The sequence below is a fragment of the Psittacula echo genome (genome assembly GCF_963264785.1).
Source record: "Psittacula echo genome assembly, chromosome: 2".
NCBI classification, from domain to species: Eukaryota; Metazoa; Chordata; class Aves; order Psittaciformes; family Psittacidae; genus Psittacula; species Psittacula echo.
The window spans coordinates 10,890,947-10,914,284 of NC_137737.1; the positions used below are offsets into that span (position 1 = coordinate 10,890,947).

At 43.6% G+C, this 23,338-nt stretch overlaps 1 protein-coding gene across 3 annotated transcripts in view; it reads right to left on the reverse strand.

The window, feature by feature from the left end:
- Positions 1–6,964: 6,964 nt before the first annotated feature.
- BLVRA (biliverdin reductase A) overlaps positions 6,965–23,338 on the reverse strand; it is a 36,230-nt gene continuing 19,856 nt past the window's right edge. For all 3 annotated transcript variants that reach the window (XM_080609851.1, XM_080609850.1, XM_080609852.1), the window contains 5 exons: positions 23,060–23,179; positions 22,336–22,433; positions 20,841–20,948; positions 19,927–20,098; positions 6,965–14,506 (listed from right to left, as the gene is read on the reverse strand). In XM_080609851.1, the coding sequence (XP_080465977.1) occupies positions 14,233–14,506; positions 19,927–20,098; positions 20,841–20,948; positions 22,336–22,433; positions 23,060–23,179 (772 nt within the window). In that variant the 3' untranslated portion in view covers positions 6,965–14,232. The remainder of the gene's footprint in view (positions 14,507–19,926; positions 20,099–20,840; positions 20,949–22,335; positions 22,434–23,059; positions 23,180–23,338) is intronic.

Sequence of the window (23,338 nt, forward strand, 5' to 3'; positions counted from 1 at the left end):
GGGTTATCTTGAGGCACACTCTTCCCTTGGAACGTGACTAACAACTTGCAAGACAGACAGCATGGACGAGACCCAAGGCTCATAAAGCCTCTCTAGAGAAATTGCTTTCCAAACACTCTCCAAGCTATGCTTTCCATAGCACTGTCCTCATGCACTAAGGGCTTGCATAGTTAGAAGAAGACGTTGCAGTTACAGGGCAGGAGCATGATGAGGGATAATAAGCAGCTACCAGTGCACTGGGCTGCTTTGGAGGTGAAACAACCAGCAGCAACTGAAGGATAAACTTGGCCTGAGAGAGTAAGCTATGCTTTGACAAGGCTGTAAGCTGCTATTTCAAGAGCAACAAGGGACAGGTTTTTGAGTAAAGTTTGCCACATCAATGAGTTCGGGGTAACATTTTAATTGATTATGTAAAGTAACGCACAAGTACAAGCAGGAGCAGAGTCCTCTGTGGGCTCCCTCTGGGATCAATACCTCATTGACATACCAGACCTTCATTACATTAACAATATCTGTTTTCTTTAAATCCTTCATTTCCCTAATTTTCCCACTCTTTTTCATTAATGAGAAATCCTTGCTTGTTCACATCAATTTCTGCTAACTTTCCAAGTGTTCCTTTTCCTTTCTAACTTTTCTGCATCCTCACGTCTGTGATCCACTTTATAGATCACTCTTCTGAAACTTTAGAATCATAGAATCATAGAATAGTTAGGGTTGGAAAGGACCTTAAGATCATCTAGTTCCAAAACCCCTGCCATGGACAGGGACATCCCACACTAAACCATGCCACACAAGGCCCCATCCAACCTGGCCTTGAACACCGCCAAGGATGGAGCATTCACAACCTCCCTGGGCAACCCATTCCAGTGCCTCACCACCCTCACAGTAAAGAATTTCTTCCTTATATCCAATCTAAACTTCCCCTGTTTAAGTTTGAACCCGTTACCCCTTGTCCTGTCACTACAGTCCCTGATGAAGAGTCCATCCCCAGCATCCTTGTAGGCCCCCTTCAGATACTGGAAGGCTGCTATGAGGTCTCCACGCAGCCTTCTCTTCTCCAGGCTGAACAGCCCCAACTTTCTCAGCCTGTCTCCATACGGGAGGTGCTCCAGTCCCCTGATCATCCTCGTGGCCTCCTCTGGACTTGTTCCAACAGTTCCATGTCCTTTTTATGGTGAGGACACCAGAACTGCACACAATACTCCAAGTGAGGTCTCACAAGAGCAGAGTAGAGGGGCAGGATCACCTCCTTCGACCTGCTGGTCACGCTCCTTTTGATGCAGCCCAGGATACAGTTGGCTTTCTGGGCTGCAAGTGCACACTGAAGCCGGCTCATGTTCATTTTTTCATCGACCAACACCCCCAAGTCCTTCTCCGCAGGGCTGCTCTGAATCTCTTCTCTGCCCAACCTGTAGCTGTGCCTGGGATTGCTCCGACCCAGGTGCAGGACCTTGCACTTGGCATGGTTAAACTTCATAAGGTTGGCATCAGCCCACCTCACAAGCGTGTCGAGGTCCCTCTGGATGGCATCCCTTCCCTCCGGTGTATCAACCGAACCACACAGCTTGGTGTCATCGGCAAACTTGCTGAGGGCGCACTCAATCCCACTGTCCATGTCACCGACAAAGATGTTGAACAAGACCAGTCCCAACACTGATCCATGAGGGACACCACTCGTTACTGGTCTCCAGCCGGACATGGAGCCATTGACTACAACTCTTTGCGTGCGGCAAAACATCTTTGCTAACATTCATTCGTGTTTTTTTCATAACTGTCCAACAAGCTCTCATAATAATTGTCAGTATCTTGGAATTCCCAAATCCTTCCCAGGGATTCAAGATCGATGCTTTCCATATATTTCTTCAAGCTTGTTTTCCAGCCTTCAGCTTGCATGAGAATAACCAGTAGTATTATAAAGTCATTTTATTAGGAAAAGCTCACTAAACTGCTGTACACAGTAGACGCTCTGATCATAGATGGGGTAGCTCTAATCAAGCAGAATTTCCTAGCAAATCTACATCTCTACAGAGACACAGATTCCTTAGGCTATCAGCTTATTCAGCTGTCTGCTCATCAGCTCTTCATGTCTGTCCAGAGATGAAGGAGGACTTAGTTCTGCTGACCCACAGCTTTCAGAGGAGCAGTAGCCAAAGGTCAACAGCTTAATGATGTGGGATTTGTGACCAAGGACTCGGTGTCTCCTGCTTGTGTTACTTGTTCCATTGTGAAATAAAACCCCTACCAGTCATGTCAATGGGCTTGTGCCACACACTGGACATGCTCTACACCACACATTACCTGATTCTTGCCTTCTTCAACCTTTACAGTCCAGGCACCACCCTGCCGCCATCAGTTGCCTTGGCTGCAAAGTATGGTCCAGGGGCTCTTCTCTCAACGTAAGCCACTTGCCAGCAACACACTTCAAAGCAGCGTCTCCAGGAGCTACCTCACTGTGAACACAAGGTATCCAGGGCATCCATTGTGCATTCCTGCCCATATCTGAGGGCTCCTTTTTCCTCCATCAATTCACATATATTATTTTGCCTTGTTCCAGCATCTTGTGGTTTATGGACCCAAATACTTTCCTCCTCTATCCCCACGCTGGGCTCCTCTACCTCCTGCTTGTAAGCCTGGTAACTAAGTAAGGTGCTGTATAATATGCAGGAACTTGTTTTTAATGTATTGGCCTGTCACACAATGCTCACAACAGTTCATTTTATGGTTCTTAACTGGATGTCTTGCCACCCGCATTCTGAACAGCTTTTAAAGCTTTTTCTATGTCCTCCCACTGAGAATTATTAATGTCCACCAATAACCTCTGTTCCTGGACCCTTGCTTGCTGCTTCTCCTCCCACCAGTCCCTCCAGCCCACAGAGGCCCCAGGGTGCCATCCTCCCCAGCGTCCCATATCTCTCTTTCTCTCCATTTTGTAACATTTTCCCTTTTGGGATGCCAAATTCCCTCCCTGCCCCCAGTACCATCTCATCTACCGATTACTTAAAACTCCTGCATCGCTTCTGTCACCATTTCCATATAAAAGTGTAGAGTCTTTGTGACAAAGCTGTCATGGCAACTTGAAGTTTGTCAGGTTTTCACATTATACATCATCTGCAAAGCTGCACATTATTAAACATGTTCTGATGCTCCCAATCACTTACAAATTATTCCATTGCCAGATCCCACTGCTACATTCAGTCAACATTTGTCATCTGGAAGAAAACTTCTAGATTAAGTTGCTGTCGCTTCAGGGCATTGAGGAGGGTGGGTGCTCTTCTGTCATGCCTGGAGCAGACTGAGAGGAGATCAAAGCCAGATACTTTTCTGGCTCAGCTGTGGATGGACTTAAGAGCTGGAGTAGGATGGGCTGCTAGGAGACACAATTACTGCTGCATGCACCTAACCCAACCTTGAGAACAGGATACAATAGCTGTTGCCATCCCTTTTCGAGCACATTCCATGTTAACACTCACAATTTGGTCAACTAGTATCAAATAAATGCATGCTGACAGATCTAGACATAAGCTAGATATCCATAGCATCACACTGAAACTAACAATCCTGTGTTCCCTTGCTTGGAGCCCACAGAAGCGCTCCACAAACCTGGCAGAGCCAGACATTTCATACACGTCTGTGCTGCTCTAAAGACATTTCATTCACTAATTTCATTTCCCATTTCGTTTGACTTACGAACACCTATTCAGAGCCTGGCTCAGCCTCTGGCTGGTGGCAGATGGCTTCTCCTTAGTTTTCATTAGGCTTAGGTGTGGGGAGACCATTTTATTTCCTTTCTGATCTTAACTTTAAGAGCTTGCAAGTGTTTTTCCATCTGTTACCTGATTTTCTTCTTTGCAGCATCAGATATTACTGGAACCACTTCATCTTGCAAAGATTCTTGCTCTAAGATATAATACAAGGCTTTTCCCTGTGGAAACCTAAAGGGTTTCACTGGGTGTAATGCATTGACTGATTCCTAATTTTTAAGTTCCCAGTGTTTTAACTCCCATGAAGCTTTTTCAGCCGTACAAAACCCACACTGATAAATAATGAATGAACCAGTTTTCAGGAATTCAAATTAAAACCTGCTTAATAAATAATTTAATAAAGTAATACTTCAACTTGCTTTTCCCCCCTCTACATGCAGAGTGACTTCTGGTTTATTCCCTTCTTTGCTGAAAAATTACACTTGCTCTGCATTCTCTGAACAGCTTTAGCCATTATATTTTATATCTGATCCCACTGGGGGGACATCCTGGGATAAAAAGCTCACGAAAAGGTTTAAAAACTGTGCATTTGTCCCTGTTTCTGGAGGGAGATCAGGCAGAATCACCTACATTGCCTTCCCACAGGATTTCATCCTCCACCAAGCTCAGCAGCATCCTGAGATCCTTCTTTGGCATTATTGAGGGGACACTATTACAGTTGTCTCCATCATTTCTTGGGAGCTGCCTCTGTTTCAGAGTATCTGCAGGACATCCACTGTGATGTGTTACAAGTTTATTCCTGTGTTAGTGGATTCTGCATGGAAGGTTGGCTACAGATAAATTATTTTAAAGTCAGAATTATCTGACTTGAAACCTACCCCCCAGTGAAGTCAGAAACTCAGTTTGGTCTCTGCACTGTGTTGAAACACTCCAGGACACACTCCATGGCCTTGTCCCTGTGACACTACCTGTTCCTTCCCTATATAGTCACTTTTCTCCCACTCTTATTTTACCAGGAGAGCAGGAAAATAGTGATGGGAGTTCTGGCTCGCTACCTAAGGAGGTATCACTGGACAAACCCATTTCCCAGCTGAACGCCTTTGCCTTCTAGCGCTTCCATTGTAGCAGCTTCTATGAACTTTCCATCCTTCACATACTCTCCAGTAACTACCAAATTACCCACCTGCTTCTTGATATGTCACAGCCTTCAGAAGCTGCAGCATGAGTCAGCTTTCAGTTCTGTGATCTTCCACTGGAGCTTCTGATTTTCACCTTCATCTCTTTATCTGTACGTTGAACTTTTCACATCCTCTCTCAAGGCCTCATTTGGCTCTGCTATAGCCGGTGTCTGTCAAACCCTGAATCACCACTGCTGTGCTCTATTCTTGTCAATATGCAGTTGTTAAAACACTGAACCAAACCAAAAAGCCCCACCACACCAAAACATACACACACAAAATATTTAGGGATTACCAGCACCTGCTTCAAATACAATCATTTGCATAACCACTTTTTTGAGGGATTCAGTGCCAGGGGCTGCAAAAGTCCTATGCATCTTCTCAGAACTCTTAGTATCCTATATCTCTCTTCCCTACTGCTCCCAACAACTCTAATTCATATTTTCAAGATCAGCAAGAGCCCAATCTGCAAACTGGCTTCAAATAGCACTGGACCAGGTTGCCCAAAGAAGTGGTAAATGCTCCATCCCTGACAGTGTTCAAGGCCAGGTTGGACAGAGCCTTGGGTGACATGGTCTAGAGTGAGGTGTCCTGTGGCAGGGGGATTGGAACTGGATGATCTTCAGGTCCTTTCCAGCCCAAACCATTCTGTGATTCATCCCTCTGGGATCATCAGATTCTTGACCTCCTTGAATCTCGCTAACTTCAAAATCCCTTCATGCATCTACAGTACTAACTTCCAGGTTTCTTTGTAACTCTTCCCATGTCACAACAGGTCCCATTAATTTTGCTCAGTTATTATTACTTCATATTGCACAGGCTTTTCTATCAAAAGCTAGAATAGGGGTTTTCCAGTGTAAGTAGCATTCTCACTCAGTGGGCCACTTTAGCCTTTTCCCCTTCTTTCATGACAGTTTTCTCTCACTGCAACTGCATTCAGATTTATTGATCCTTGTACACAAACAGTCTCTTTTTATTGCATTTCCGAATGACCTGTGAGGTTTCCCCCAACACAGAAGGATTTCCAGCTGTTTGCAAAGGTTGTAAAGAGCTGCCAACAAAAGGAATACAAGAACCCAGCATTGTTTGGAAGAGAAACACCTCTCTTGAGTGAAGGGGTGAGTGGAGACACTTCCCAGGAAGTAAACCGTACACTATGGTCAATAGGAAAGCAGAGCACTTCATATACAATTTACCAGAAGTCAATCTTGCAACTAAACCTCTGCCTAAAATATCCGCTGAATTCAACCAGGGGTCATCATGACACAGGAAAGGTGGCTTCTCAGCTTCTTCCTGATGCGTGAGGATTTGGATGGGTGAATGGTTGGATAGGTGGATGAAATGGCAGAAGTGGAAACAGACATAGAAGATGACAGGAAAAATAGGTATCAATAGGACAGAATAAAGTGCTGATGAGAAGGAGTGTATCCTCTCATCTCCCCATAAAAACCATCTTCCTCCAAACTGCTGCTTTGCTCTTCCTTCTGTGCCTGGTTTATTACCCTCCTCAGGCTTTGCTCCTCCCATTCTGCTCCCTGGATGATCCTGTCTCTGCTGCCACACTATATTTAGTGCTGCTATTCTGCAAGCCTTTCTTGCCTCTGAGCTGTAAGCCACTTCCTCCTTTCCCTGTATTATTTTAACCTCAAAATTCCACCATTAGCACTTCCAAGCCCATTACGTTTTTCCATTCTTTCCACAAGTCTCTCTCTTTCTCTCTATATAGAAAGATCTTCTTTTGATAACCACAAATATGCCTCTTCCCAATCTCTTTTCTTCACCAAGACACATATTCTTTCCCATTTTTACCTGACTGCTATACAAGTGTTTGTATAAACCATTCCAGCTTCAGTTCTTCCATCCTAAAATTACCTTATTATTCATTTCCTGAATGCTTCACTGTTCTACCCAACCATCTCACTCATACCTCTTCTTCCTCAGCTTTCTTTAAGTCTTCTGCAGGTGCAAGGCTAGAGAGGACATTTAGTAGCTCATATTGAGAAGCATCCACTTCATCAATCTCAAAAGGATGCTGACAAAGGCTTCTCAAATGATAAGTGAGTCACTGTTTCTGTGCCTCCATTTTATCCCTACCAACTTTAGGACAGCTTATTTAACAAACAAGCTGCCATACCAGGGCATTTGCTCTTCTGACACCAACAGTGAGCCGTAACGCACAATCGGAAGTAGGCATTACAGTGGTAAATATCAGCTCAACACAGCATTTGGCAGCCCTTTTCCTTTTGGTTTAGAAACCACATGTGTTCTAATAGTGTTGAATGCTTCATGTGTTTTGTTTGATCCCCTTACGGGCAAACTGTAAACTTTGTGCTTCAACAAACCACACTAAGCGGGTTACTAAAACTCAGTTCTACTTAAACTTATACATTGCTACAGCAATTACAAAGGAACTTGCACAAATTGAGTAGATTTCATGGCAGGACAAAGATAAGCAAAAAGACACCAAGAAGATGAGGCAGTACACTAAGATAAACTATGAGGACGTTTGGAGGGCTTGCCATCTATATTCAAAATAAACTGGGTTCACAACACCAAAAAATGGTAAAAACAATCCTAATTCAGGGGATTAAAACAGACTACTGCTTTATACTGATCTAACAGCATTCATAACTTGTTTCCATTCAACAAAGAGGTTTAATCCAGCTGTGCTCTGTGTGTGTACAAATACAGGTATTACCTATTTGAAGTGATGGAGCACAACCTGGTGCCCAAAGCACCCAATACTAGCAATTACTGGTCAGAACCCAGGATGATTTTTGGATTTGCATGTAAATTGAAATAGGATCAATAATTTCAGACCTACAGATACTGCAGGGGAAGCTTGCTGCACTGCAGGAAGAATTTTCTTATCATGCGACAAATGCAACACATTGAATTTGCCAATCCATTATATTCTTGTTTTGCCTGCAGTTCTGAGGTGCCACGTTTACAACCAGTCAGGGTCAAGATGAACCGTAACTGTGTCTCTGAGGATGGAAGATCAGTCTGTGGGCTGCATTCCCAATAAGGTCAATATAGTAAACTCACATCAAGGTGGTGGGTGAGAAACAGGGCTACCGTACCTCAATTCCAACATTGCCTAAGGCCAAAACAGTACAGCTCAGGAAGTAAGAAGGATTTAGTAACATTGGACACATATCTCAACCCAAGAAAAATAACTTGGCACCATCTAGGTTTACCTAGCTTTGGACAGTGCTCTTCTTGCTAATGATTTCTGGTGACATGCCAGTGATATCAGTCACAAGGACCATGTTTCAAGGGGAAATTAATTCTTCTCTGATCTCTGCTGCTGGAGGCTGCATCTTCCCTCAGTCCCCATCTTGTTGCTCCCTGCTGTTCTAATCTCTCCCCAGCCACAAGCTCTTCCAGTTTCTCTGATTCAGAGTACTGATGGAGTACTGATGGAGGAGTATCTCCCTGGGGAGAAGAGCCAGCTCCCAGTTTGGAAACAGCTAATTTTCAGATGTCCTTCTTTTTCCCACAGGAGGAAGAGGCATCCATTCTGCCCATTCTCTTCCATCCCAGAATAACAGGGTTTTTTCTTTCCTGTGTCAGAAATAAGCATTAATAAATAAAGATAATCAAATTAATCCTTGTCCTAGCTGAACCTTCTTGCAAAACATGGCAAACTGCTGCCTCTCCAGGAGTCAAATCAATGGCAGACTTGTATTTCAATACCGTAAATGTGAACTCTCCTATAGGGTTTTGTGTGTGTTGAAGGGCTTTTTGTTAAAAAAAAGGAAACAGAAGAACCTGGAGGTTTAGGAATAAATGTAACATCTTTTTGGACTTCAATTTTTAAACCCAGCTTTTCCACAGACACCCACCTGAGTGCCAGAGTTCACAATTAGAACAGTGTTTGAAGTCAGAAACATCTCTTTGGAGAAAATTACATCCAAGTTGCTGTTGCACTCGGATATATGGTTTACAGCTGTAGTTCTTCTCTTCCTTTGTTTTGTTTTCCCTCTTTTTCCATTTAGGTGATTCTCCAGTTTCCCCTGTCCTTCTGCCACCCCTTCTCAGGCAAACTGTGCTCATAAATGAACATCCCAAAGATGCTAATGTGAACCCCTGCACTAAGCCTTCCTTCAAAACTATGGGACTCCTCCCACATCAAATGATTACAGCTCAGGCTTCTTTTTTCCACCCAACCACCACAAGTATGAGGAACTACAGGTAAGCCAGCACCACTTCTGCATCTTAACATCTCCCCTTACAAAACACCTGGAAGGTATTGCATAGTGCCAGCTATCTTAAGCCTACAGAGGAAACATCTTTCTCACAGGTCCCAAAGGACTTGCTTTCTGTGCTGGGCCTGGGTGAGTAACAAAGAAAGAACAAGGAGAGAGAAAAGGCTGACAAAATCCCCCATCTCTCACCATGTCTTCACCTCATCTCCTCACCTCAAACATCAGCTTTCTCAACTTTGGAAGAAAGGGTCTTGCTGTTGGCAAACAAAGGCACTGAGGGAGCTTGGTGATGTGCTGCCTTTCCCTTCAACATATCTTTGGCACAAGAAACACTCCTCACCAAACAAGGGGTCAGGGGAAAGCACCCAAGCGTTGCCTGCGCTGGGCTGGACAGACCGAAGAGGTGACAAACATTTCCTTCATCTCCTGAACCCTCTCCTATTTACTGGGTCTTTGCAGGAAAAGGGGTCTCTGGCACAGCTGGCCCATGTTAGGGCACAGCTGGATGCAATCCACTGGGTGATGTCTGGCAGTGATGGGCCAGGAGGGAAACACCCGGTATATGGTGTGAAAAGAGGCAGAAGAGTGACTGAAAGGAGCAGACTTGAAGCAGAAAGGCAGGAAACTTAGAAATCCTTGATGCCACAGTTCATTCACAGAGTGGAAATGTGTTGTTAAGAGGAAATATGTCTTTAGTAATAATTAAATACATAGTAATGTATGTATCTAAAATTGTGTATTAACAATTTCCAAAATATTCCTCATGCTTCCTGAGTTTGCTTGGCTTGGGTGACTCTACCATGTTGTTCTTTGTCTCCCTGAATCCCAGAGTGAGGTACTGGGGGCTGGTGTACTTGGGATACTTCTATCGCCTCCAGAGGAAAAGCTGTAGAGCTGGGGAAGTTCTGTGCCAGGCATCTGGACATACTGAAAGCCAGTGCACGGGAATGCTTGCCTGGAAGACTGGAAAGTGTCCCTGCAGCGTAGCACACAAGAAAGGTGCCATCACAGGTGAAACAGAACGTTCTTCTGTGCCCTCCTAACCTGCACTGGGATCTCCAATGATACCTTTCCCATCAGTAATGTCAACTCAAGCAGCTCCTGTGGCACGCCCAGGTCCTCTTCACCTTTCCGCTTATCCCACCTCCAATGTTCCCATACAGATCCTGACAGTCCTGAGTAATCACACAGTTAAATTAGACCCCATTCCCAGCCCCCACAGAACAGGCTTTCAGGTAAATCACATCCACCTCCTTCCTTCTGAGCTAGAGCTTCCCACACAGCTTTGCGAGTCCTCATGCCAACAGTTAGTTTCTTTCCCCCTTGGAAATGTTCCATTCCCCTGATTTCTAGCCCCCTCAAAGGGCTTTTGGACCAAACCACCTCTTCCAGGTTCCAGCTAGCACGTTGCAGTGAGTGACTCCATGCCTCTCATCTTCAGCCTGTGTCAGCAAACCGAGCATCCCTCCTTTATGTAGGAGCATTTTGCACTACGGCACTTTCCATACCAACTCCATCGCACCAGGCAGAGTTGATCAAGTGTACTGCAATGGACTTCCTACAGCATCCCACAGGAGTAGGGTGATTTCCAGCAGAAAATCAGCTATTCTCCAAAGAATATGATATACTAACCTGCCCGTGTCACACCTTATACTTACCTTTCATTCCTCTACCACTCTAAAACTGGCTGGGTTCAGGCTATGCCAGATACTGTCTGAAAAACACTCCTGCTAGTATTTGTTCTATGATAAAGCAGTTTATTAACACCACAAGAAAACCCATTTCAATACCTGTTTCAGATTCTATGTGGCAAGTTCAAAAAGGCTGCTCACATACACCAGTTGGGAAACATTTAAACAGCCAAGATTTAGACTTGCCAGTACTCCTGGGAAGGAGTCGGAGCAGACCGGAAGGGCAAGAATTTTGTGGGAGTTAAGATAAGGTCACAAATGCCACCACATTGTATTGAAAACTTTGAAATAGGAGAGGGAGACAGCTGAGGGCTCTAGGACAGGATCACAGCCTGTAGTCGCTGGCAGGATTTCACAGGGCTTGAAGAGTGAGAGTGGCAGAGGAAAACCAGTTGGGACAGAATCATTTCAGCACAAGCAATAGGAACTGCAAATGAAAAGACAATGGGAACTAAAAGGAATGATTAGGGGCTCCAGTATTTTATTGGCGAGTTCAACATCTGGTTAAACAATATGCATTTGAAGCTTGACATCCAGTAGGTCTTGTATGCAAACCATGACAGCACCTCAGCAAACTCAAAGGGCTGAAGGAAAAACCATTTGAATGCTACAGGCTCCCAGGAGCAGGGCAGAGAGCAGTATGCAAGCAGGTTAGCTGGGAGGAAGCGGAGGGGGGTGGAGGAGGGCGGGGGCTATACAGCTCTAGACATCTGCCTTCCCTAGCTCCAATTAACCAGCTAATTTCCCCAGGCACTCTCTATAGAAACAAGCTTCTCCAGAGGGTGATTCACTGCACAGTGTTACACTGCTGCTCTACAGCGCTCCTGTGAATTTATTTGTCATTCCTTAGAGGAATACTGCTCTCGCCACCAATGCAGAGTGCACCCAGGGAAACGTGGTGGCTAGTTTTGATGCCTGTAGATGGGGAGTGTAAGTCTGTTCCCTTTGCCCTCCCTCCCTAGCTACCTGTTGTGAATTAGTGTGTAAACAAGTGGTATTCGCCCCATATTTGCAGCTGAAGAGTTTGCCAAGAAACAGCTCCTCTTGTGCTGTCATACATAGCAGATAAATACACACATGGCAGATAACTAATTTCATTCCAATCCCAGATTGGAATGTCATTCCAGATTGGAATGAAATGGGATTAGAGATTCCAATCCCATTTTACCACAAACCCACTTTTTCCCCGTCATACAGCATCAGATCCACCCAGGCAGTGGCCATCACATTGATAAAGAACTCCTGTGAGTGCTTGGGAAGGTGTCCATTTGAGTAGGCAAGTGCATGAACTACCTGCACAGATCTGCTGCCAAACCACATATTTCAACCCATTGAAGTCAATAGGAGGGTTTTCACTGATTTAAACAAAGGAGTAGCTTTAAACGAATTTCACATGCTGAATCCATTCACATATCAAGTTCCAGTTGCTCCTAAATCTGACTGATTGGGGAAAATAACACAGAGACTTTCCTTCGCTGTTTAGAAGTAACTGAAGTGTAGTCAGCTTGTGAAAGAACACTGTTTACTCAAAGGAAAACTTTCTTCCCCATCAATATTGACTGGCTGTAATTCTGTATCCATTCACAACATGTATGTGCCCTAATTTAAAACTGCCCAAGTAATGACATGAAAGAGAAACGGTGGTTCTGTGTTTGAAAGAACAACTGCACAGGCTGAAGTCTGCTGCTATATAAATATAGCACCGACAGATGTTGTAATTAGAAAGTAAAAGGCAAACAAAGGAACTGTTAAAGAGTTTTGTGCGCTGTTTAGGCTTCTCCTAAAACTAAAGTGCTTCTTTAGGGAAGTGATAATATCTTCATATGTGACCTTGGGACTACTATAAAATGCCTCACAGGTGTCGTATGCCATAACCTGTCCTGGGTCTCACTGGGGTAATTTTCTTCCTAGTAGCTGGTATGGGTTTGTGTTTTGGATTTGTGCTGGACGCATTGTTGATAACCCAGGGATGTTTTTGTTATTGCTGAGCAGCACCTATAGACACTTGAGGCCCTTTCTGCTTCTCACACACCCCACCAAGTGAGTGCGCTGGAGGTACACAAGGAGTTGGGAGGGGACACAGCTGGGTCAGCTGATCCCAACTGACCCAAGGGATATCCCAGACCATAAGATGTCACGCTCAGCAATAAAAGGTGCGGGAAGAGGAAAGAAGAGGTGGATGTTTGGGGTGATGGTGTTTTGTCTTCCCAAAGCCCCGCTCTCCTGGAGATGGCCAAGCACCTGCTGACCATAGGAAGGGATGAATCAATCCCTTGTTTTGCATTGCTGGCATGTACAGCTTTTACTTTGCTTATTAGACTGTCTTCATGCCAACCCACAAGTTTTCTCACTTTTGCCCTTCTGATTATCTCCTTCATTCCACCAGGGCAGAGTGCAAACGGCTGTGTGGGGCTTAGTTGCCAGCTAGGGTTAAACCACAACAAAACTGCATGGCTATATTTGCAAATCACTCAATTTTCTATAGTCCTATTCTAATTTTATCACTATTTCTAAGTAATTTCACTGTTTCCAGGAGTGCACGAGTTATTGTTTTCCTTGAAATTTGCACGTATATTATTTTTTGCAGTCATCCACTCACATGCTGAATTAGATACAGAACACAAATGAAGGACAGTAATATGCTGCTTCCAGAAAAGTATTTAAATTCAGTAGAAAGCAGCCATGTGATGCATTAGTTTAATGTACTGTTCTCATTTCTTCCCTCTTCTCATTTCTGCTGGGAAAAGATTTCTATGTTGGCACAGGGCACCACTGAAATTGAGTGAGCTCAACATGGCATCTATCAAGAGACAAGATATTTCTTCTGTTCTGGTTTGATTCTATTTGAAGGTAGATGATTTCCAGTGTGAAAAAAAAACCCACCCAAACAACAAAAACACCAACAAAACCCCCTAAACAGGCACAACAACTAACTAGAGCAAACACACAGAACAATGTGGGGTATCTGGAAGAAAAGGTCGGAACTGTGGTGGCCCAAGTTCTGCAGATCAGGTAAAGAGGTGGAAAACTCACCTAGAGCATCATTCTAACTAATACGTCTTTCTAGGTAATACTATTAAATGAGACATACCTCATTGTCAGGGGGAAGATGAGAACTCAGGAGGGAAAATCATATCTAGTGTTTGCAGTCCTCCAGTATCTGCTCTCAGGGACATTTCCAGCCAAGTCACAGGAAAGCTTGTTGCTGCTAGGTTCCTACCTGCCTGGAAGGACAGCAATGCATTGGAGCAAGGTAACGTCGCTTTGTGTTGGCGCAAACCAGAAGGCACAGGGTACAGCCCAGGCTCTCCAGCCCCCCCAGAGAGCCTAGGAATCACAGCTAGGCAAAAAGAAGGTCATGAAACAGAAATAGCAACTGCCTGATGGCAACAGTGAGCTCTAGCCCTACAGCTTTCCCTTCTGCCATGTTCCTCCTTCCCTAAGAGCAGTCTCAGGAACGGATTTTCTCTGGCTGTTCACAGTGCTGTTGGATCTCCTCGGCAAGGTCAAGACACCGCAAAATTCGCCACTTCTCAGCAGCCAGCTCTTCCTTGGATACCTGGCCCAGCAGTTTTTTGGCAAAAAGGTTCTGATCCTGCATGAAAAGGCCCACAGCAGACCTCGGGGCTTGAGGGAAGTTCTCCAGGCAACCACTTGTGAAACAGAAGTTGATTTTCTTTTCACGTCTCATCCCTGGTCCCCTTTCTTCAATCCAAGTCAGAGGTCTAGTGTGGAGGAACAAAGAAAGAAGAGTATTTATGAAGAAATGGAATCAACAGTTCTAGTTCTAGTTGCAGAAAATGCCCTAATAAATGCACCATTTCAATCACTGCATATTCAGGTAACATTTTCTGACCAACGTGCCTAGTCACTGCAGAGTTGAATACCAGGTAACGGTCTTTTAACTGCTTCATGCCATGACTTTCAGCACACCATCTGAGCACTCTCTATAGCTTTGATGTCCCTCTGCACAAAGTGAAGCCAGCAATGTCTAGCCATCTCACAGGGATGAGAGAAATTTAATCTGCTTGTTTCTGGACTTGGATGAAAAGTGCAGCTAAACATCCAAATGTTTTGTGTGTGATCCAATCACAGCTAAATTCACAAGGCCCTCAGTCTCCAGTTATTCCTCCAGCAAGAATAAATCTACGTGAACCAGGTGCTTCCATGCAAGCTGAACACCACCCCTTTACAATGAGCTGAACAGATGGCAAGTTCACCCGTGCACACACTCGCATCCATACTCTCCAAGCTTTTCAAATACATTTCTTTCTCTTCACTGGGAGCACCAAGTTGATCCTAGAGATTGCACCACAAAATGTCAATTTTACCTGTTTCAGCTACACTGACTCTCAAGCAGGTCTTAATTAAAGTCCTGTCTTAAGTCAACATGAGACACAGTCTCCAGGCCAACTACTGGTGGTGTTGGCTATCGACTGGCACAGCCCACAGGTCCTCACAATTTCCTCCCCAACTTCCTAGTTTGACTGAGGAGAGAGGAGCCACGGCACATGCTGCATCATTTCAGGGGACTTAAAATGCAAATTCATACAGAGGCTTTGAGGAATGGTCCTCAACACAAGCCACAGCCACGATCCTCCCTTCCTGCTCTTTTGTCAACTGCCTAAAACGTGCCATTACCTTTCTGCAGCTCATTCATCAGCACTCACTACTGCCTGTGTTTAGAGGATGCACATCATTTTTCTTATTTGGTTATTGATGGCCTTTCCACAGTCCTTTATGACCCATTTTAGTCTGCCACTCACAAATTATGAGGGCATCAATAGCATGGAAGAATAAACTCTGTCTTCAAGTAGTGCCCATTAAATCCTCAATATCATTAGATCTAAAAAGAAAGTCCTTGTCAATCACTCCTGAATGCATTCTGCAGAGCACTCAGCTTAATGATTCTGCACCTAATCTTTTATGCTTTAGGATCCAGTTTTTATATGCACATCATTGTATCAATTATTCTTCTAAAATTAAGCATGGCCAGATGAACCTGACTGGATAGAATAACACAACTGGACAAAAAAAAGAAGAAACCAAATCACAGCTTGCAAAGCGCACAGGGAAAAATTCTCAGAGGATAATAAATGTGAGGACACCTCGTGTTTCAGGAAGTCTCAAGGCTACATGTCATTGCAGGCCACAAGGGTGCTTGAGGACCATATCGCTCAGTGTTTTCTACGTCCTCATCCTCCTTCCCTGAGGTGCTGGATGTTGACCTTGGTCAGAGGCAGGCTGTTGAGCAAGCTGGGTTTTGCTCCAACTCAAGAGAGTCAGCGCTATGTTCTTATGATAGCAAATAGCTACAGGCCACTGTTATTCAAAGCTGCTTTATCTCAGGTAGATGGGTATGAAGAAACCACTGGGCAGCCATAGACAAAGATCTTCACCATGCAGTAGTGGAGAGACCATGATATGATCCAAAACAGGCAGTGTCAATGCAGGATCACCTCCCTGGAGTGACCTAGTGCACACACACAGCAGTGATCAGGCTCGAGCATACGCTTCCTTCTGCTCTAGCTTGGGGAAGCCACTGAACCAGAAGCACAATCATGCAGAGAGGGCACAATTTAATCAAAGTGATTAAAATGACTGATTTAGATCAGTGGGCAGGAAAACGTTGGGTTTAGAAATAGATCTCCTGCAATCGGACTTTTAGTTATTTTCCCAAAGAGAAAATTACTTGATTGGTAACCAGAACTTATTAATTTTTTAATTAACAACAACTACTACACTAAAATTAATCCCTCTTCTGCTATAAAAATATGCATGCTGCAAGTCTGCACGTGATTTAAGCAACTTTGTAGCTTAAGAAACAGGTTTGCACTTTATGTCAGAAAACTGTGAAGGGCTGCTGCTTTTCAAAAAGTAACTTCCCCATTTTCATTAAAGATTTGTACGAAGTATTATGGAGGAAGTTAGTTATTTAGAAATGTTACTTAGAAGCAACAAATCCAGCATTTTTGGTAGCTGAATAATGCCACATAAAATATGTTGGCCAGTTTAAGACGACAAAGAAAGTTTAACCGAACAGTAACAAACCACTTTTATACTAACTTCTTAAAAGCAAGCACTACCTGCAGTGAAGAAACCATCCTGACTTTCTGTGGTTGTTGTGTCTTTCCAGATTCCTGGACTGGGCTCTCCTAGCTATATTTTACTCAGAGGCTGGAAGAGGCTTTCTGCTTTTCTGATTCTCGTTTCCTCAAATAATAAGTGGCTGTAGTTGGACTGTGCTAGCTCAATAAACCCAAATGAGGCAAGCAATCTTTGTACCTGCAAAAGAATTAAGCTGGTTTCATGCTTGGAAGAATTCTGGATCCACTCAGCTTAATATTTTATGTAGCAACTTCTGCAGAAAGCAGTTATTACATGCTTTTTTACGGATGTTCAATTTGCAGCTATTTGATTAGACTTTGTAAGCTTAGATCTCAATAAAAACATTGTTTCAAATGCTTATTGTCAGATTATGTGTTCAGAAAATGTTTAAAAGAAATTAAGACATTTTCCTTTTCATGCTTTGACAATGCCAATAATTTTTATTTACCATGCAATCAAAAGGAGCTACCTTACCTTGGATGGGAATTAGACAATTAGAGCCTACCCCTAGTTAACATCAAAAGAGACACTGCCCAAATCATTCTCTCTCCAGCTCTCACTGAAAATTCATTTCTGACATTTACTGAATCCAAGCTCCATAATCCTGGGACAGGAACTGCAGTCCCAAACCAGGCATGCTGTCAGTGGGGGTTTGGCTTTCCTTGGATTGCTCAATGTTTTATCACAGATAGGCTGTCAGCTCAACTCTCTTGGAAACAGAACAGAGGCAGAGGTCATCTCTCAGATAGCTGGGTGTCAGGCGTTAATACGCACCTCCAAAATCCACCCGGAGACAGAAGAGCAGCCAGTGCAGGCTGTGCAGCAGAGGCAGACTATAGCCTTTGCACAAATCCCTGCTTAACAAGCAGAACACAGGCTCCTGCATTCTGCACCTGCTGTATTTTCCAAGGTAAAAAATAGGCTGAATTAACCTGATTTCTCAGGGTTAGTGCATTCATGTCTTTCGAAAAAGGATGAGAGAGCTCTGAGGGAAGGTGCAGACCTGTCCCGTCCCTCAGCACAATGAAGGTTGGGCAAATTAGAGCTGTAACACCACCACCATTACTGCTGGGCCATAACTTCATTTGATAGAGAGTGGGCCAAATTCTCTGCGGCTGTAACTCCACTGACGTCAATGGAGGGAAGGTCAGCAGGAAATATGGCCCTGCCACCGAACAGAATACAGGAACGCTATGTAACTTTCCAGCCAGCGTAAATTATCCCACAGGCATAAAGCTGACTGCCCCCGAGGTCATTAAAATGCTCATGGTGACAAAACACACACTGACCCATACCAACAGTAGTGGGTATCAGTGTAGAGCAGGAAAAAAACAGTAATGTAGAAATGGGTTTGTATCTAGCAAATATTTATGTCAGCTAAGGACTACTAGGAGACAGGACAGCCAGGGAAATGTTTAAACCACCCGCTAGTTCCACCTGCTGGAATTAGTTCAAATCTCACTCTATAGATCTTTACAGCTACTTTAATTACTGGCAAATTGCTAAGAGGGTAAACAGAGCTTTTATACGGAGTTCTGTCCTCTCAGAACTGCATTTTTAAAGGCATTGAAAATGATGTTTTCTTTAAACAGAGGAAGATTGCTAAGACAAGATGCTAATCCCACAATAAACTGCAGTGGGCTTTGTAGGACTGGCTGATAAAATGCTTAATTAGACCCATGGTGAAACCAACAGCTCGGATGAGCCCTGATTGTTCACTCCCCACATAGCTGGTCCTTCAGGTTATTAATTTTTAACTAAAAGCTTACATAAAATTGCTAAAGAAGCAAGCGTTAAGTTTGGTGAGTTTTCTTTTTTGTTGTTGTGGTTGCTTCTTTTTGGGGTGGTTTTGTTGCTTTTGGGGGGTTGATTTTTGTTTTGATGTTTGGTTTTTTTGTTGTTTTAAGCGTTCTAGCAGTATATGCGCAATACAAAGGGAACTTTATTACACAGACAGGCCAGAACATTTTCCCATACGGTCTTATTTTCCCTTGCTCTCCCTAGTCTTCTCGTATGCCTTTTGTCATATGCCTATGAAGAGGTCATCTCTCTCAAAGGCACAGCATGCTATATGGGAAAACAGGAAAGCAGGAGTGAAAGGAAAGGAATAAATTGTTCCGTCACCATTCCTACCTCCTAAGAAATGTATAGACCTTAGGTAACTTCTCTGTACATTTTCATGTCAGATGATTACCAAGTTGCACCTATAGCATGCAGTAAAGTGTCATCATAAGTAACTTCAACGTATCTGAGGGACATGACTTTCAGGCAGATGGCCCAGAATGAAAAAACCTGAGAGTTTCCAGTAAAACACTACACCACCCCACTTCAGACCAAGTTCAGTACTCAATCCACAGTATAAAACACTGGTGACTTACTTCATGGTCACACAGTATTTAAAAATACACTATGTTGTAGCATTAAAAATATACTATTTGATAACAAAGCTATTGTTATCATATAAAAGGAAGGTCAAACGTTATTATAAAATGCATCATCAAAAGAGTTTTCTGCAACAAAGCCATAGTGCAATGATTGGAAAAAATGACAAGTAATCCTGGCTGCTGGATTCTCACCCATGCAATGAAAGACAAAAAAAAGAAAAGCAAAAAGACAAGAAAGGGAAACAGATTGTTGTCCTACTCAGGAAGTATCGAGGAAACTTCAGTACTGCAGATTAGGCATTAGTCAAAAGCAAACTTGGCATGGTGGCATTTCAGTAGTATATTATACCTCTGCTCAAAATGTATAATTTTCTCTTACTTTCCAGCTAGTACTACCTACTAGCACAGCATTACAGTGCTATAAGTTAAGTATTACAAGCAGTGCACCACCTTTTCAAACAGCTGGAGTTTTTCAGTGTTTAAAGAAAGATTAGCTTTACAGCTAGAATGTCTGATGCCTAGCTTTCAGGCCTGTTTGTCTTGTACACTTTCATGCTGACAGCTACTCATTCCATTTCCACAAGAGGAAGAGAGGATGCAGATCTCCTGCAGATGACACATGAGAAGCCTGGCTGCCATGCCCATTTACTTACTTCTTGTTTGCTGTCTGAAAGTGAACAGTCATTCTAGAATAATTCTTATCCTTCTGCTTTTCTCTGGTGGCAGAGGTAACAGTGAGGTCTCCAAAGAGGTCAATCAGCCAAGTCAGTCGGGCAATCCCACTGAAAGCTGGGAATCCTGTTTTGTTTTCATCAAGGACGCTACCTGGCAACACAGCAACAGAAAGTCTTGAGAAATGGGAAAGAGAATAATGCCCTCCACATATGAAAGGATGAAGAAACTGCAGTGTTGCAGGCTTAGAGACCAGGGTGTAGAAAGGCCATGAGTGGATAGACTGAGCAGGAAAGTCAACAAACACAGTCAACCTTGAAATCAGTTGGTAAGGTATGAGAGAAGGCTGCACAAAGTACATATACGACAAACCTTTCAGGATATGTTGTAGACAAGAAGTTATATTCAACTGTTGGACTCAACAAGGGAATAAAGTAGGGAGAAAACAATAGCTTGAAAGCCTCTCCCAACTCTTCCAGGGCCAAATACCAGTAGTGAAAACAAAGTCCCCACTAGAAACTGGGACAATTCCTCAGAGCTCATTCTCTTCTCTGAGACAAATATGAACGAGAAATGGTGGTCACTACCACCAAAGTACAGAAGGGGTGAGGAAGTATCCTCTCCTCCATACAACAAGGCATGGGCTGGCATTCTTCACCAAATAGCAGAAAGAGAGTAGCAAAGCAACAGTCCATAGAAGACAACAGTTAAGGCAAAGGTGCTTTCCAGACAGCTCTGCAATTTCATGGGAATATCCAGAACTGATACCTGTGTTTCTAGTCAGTTATAGGCAGACTCTTATCTAAAAGGACTGAATGAAGCCTAGAAGGACTGACGTCCCTGTGGAGCAGTCAGACAAATCCAGATGGACTTCAATTCCCCCACAGGTACTGACCTGTGAAATGCAATGTTCCCTTCACCAGGTCTTTCCCAGCCACCTCTTTTTTCAGCTGCTTGTACTCTTCAGTCAGAAGTTCAATGTGCTCCACATGAAGTACTTTATCTGCCATGCAGAACAAAACAAACAAAGAAAAAATCCACCAAAAATCAGGACAGACCAAATAAAAGCTTTCTGAGTGAATCAAAGGCACGTCTATGCCATAAAGGCTTCACCAGCCACCCATGGGAACTCACTTATAAATGTTCTCATGCATGGCTGTCAGAATGATGTCAGGAAGAAAATCAAACACGGGCCCTGCTCTGAGACATCAATCTGGGTTAAGGATTTTTCAGGAGACAACAAATATAGAGACTACAGGAACAGTAGCCACTATGTTTAACAGAAACTCTGTAATGAAACCCAATACCCAACTAAAGCTGAAACATAAGTCTTCAAAGCAAATGACAGATTAATTCTTGGCCTCTTTCCCCTCACATTTCCTTGTTCTGCATTTCTTTCCCACTACCCTGTGAGGGAAAAAAAAAGGAGGAGTAAAAAAAACTATAATACTCAGATCCAGATTGTAACAATATGTTAAAGATAACCTCCCTCCACTGCAATTAATATGACTACTTTGGAATAGAGGCTATCCGATACACACTGAATGTGGCCCTCATTCAGTATGTGTGTTTCTGGAAGGTTTCCAGGAGAGACAATTTAGTCTGCTGACAGTAACTGCTGCTGCTTCAGGAGAAAAGGCATAAATTCCGCTCAATGGGAAGCTATTTGGCGAGCAAGAAGGCAGTTAAGTGGTGATGGCACAAGGAAACAACAAAGCAGAAATCCTGTACCTCCAGTGTTCTAGGACAAAAGTCACAAAGGAATTTTTTAAGAAGTAGTGGTTTAAATAGTGCAGCTTGTCCAAAGGGTTTGTACTGTGCTCCTGCCCAGCACTGTCCTTTTCCTTGCAGCCCCATACATCCCCATTGGTCTCAGCTGAACTGCCAGCTCCTGACCCTTGGCACAGCAGGGATGGGGCCATACACTTTCCAGAAATAAAGAGATTTTGTCTTTCAGACAGGGATATCTTGCCGGCCTACTATAGCATGAGCAGCTGCGTGTGACCAGCACATCACAAATACTAGTTAGGGGAGCTGTTTCCAGTTTATTTTCAGGGAGAGAGAACAGAAAAGGGCACAAGTCAAATGGCTACACTAATTAAGTGCTTTCCTATCAGTGTGCCAGATGTTGCCTTCTCTAACTGCATTTAGTGTCACAGAGACCAGTGCTTTTGTGAGGGCAAATGTAGCTTACTCTTTGCAATAACATCTGTGTGTTTGTTTTCCCATTACACACAACTTAAATCCTAGATCGACACATCTCTGAGACAAGCATACTCCCTTGTATGTTATGACTAAGAGTAGACTGGAGCCCTGTGAGTTGGGCTGAGATGCCTTTGGTGCTACCCAGCAGGTAATACTCTTTACACCCTTGAGAACAAATGCATTACCTTTCTGCTCAGCCATCTCACAGAGCTCATGGGCCGCCTTAGCAGACAAAGCCATGGGATACTCAACGAGGACATGTTTCCCAGCTTCTAGAAACATTCTGAAAGGGATACAAGATCAGTCTTTAAAAAGAATATCATCATAATCCTCTCTCTGCACTGTGCAAGCTGCTTCTCATTCCCACCATCAGCCCCCTGCAGAGAAATGAACAATGCAGAGTAACAAAACCAACTGCAAGTTTCCTAGCAAGGATGGTGTGTGGCTACATCACACATTCAAACACAGGGAGAGCTGAGTTTTAATTCTTTTTCCACAGAATCTCCTCACTCACCTATAGCAAGTCACTAAAATGCCACAGCGTTGAGCACCGCAATTTCTAACTTCCAGACACTTGAGTGGCTGGAGTGGGGCACCAGAGTGACTTTTGTCTATATAATCTGTGAGGAAAGTCTTTGAATCCTGGTTTTAGCTGCCTGTCCACCAAACACAGGCCTAGAGGTATGCAATTTGAATTACCTGGGAAATGAGTGCATCTTAAATCACATTCTCTTCCAGGGTTTATTGGGTGCCCTAGGGAACTCACTATCTTTTGCTTCGGGCTTCTAGTCTGGCAGTCTCTTCTCCAGTGTCCACATCCTCTCCTGCAACAGCTTTACACAGCTCCTCTATGCTTCTAAATTACATGGGAAAGGGTAGGAAAGAGGGAAAAAAACCACTTCAAAATACCTGATGGTTTCTTCATGGCTTCTGTTCTCTGTGCTGATGAAGGCTGCATGGATCTCTTTGCTTCTTAGAGCATCTTCCAGGCTAATCTGCTTGACCTCATTAATATTGCCAAAGCTTCTCCTGTGTATTTAGCATAAATACAACCAGAGCATAACTGTCACAGTCCATTCTCTCCAACTGCATGTAGTGCAACAGCACGTAGAAATTATTCTCATGGATGGCTGTCTCACTGAGCTCAACCAGGGTAGAACAAAGGCAGTTTGTTATCCAGGAAGATCA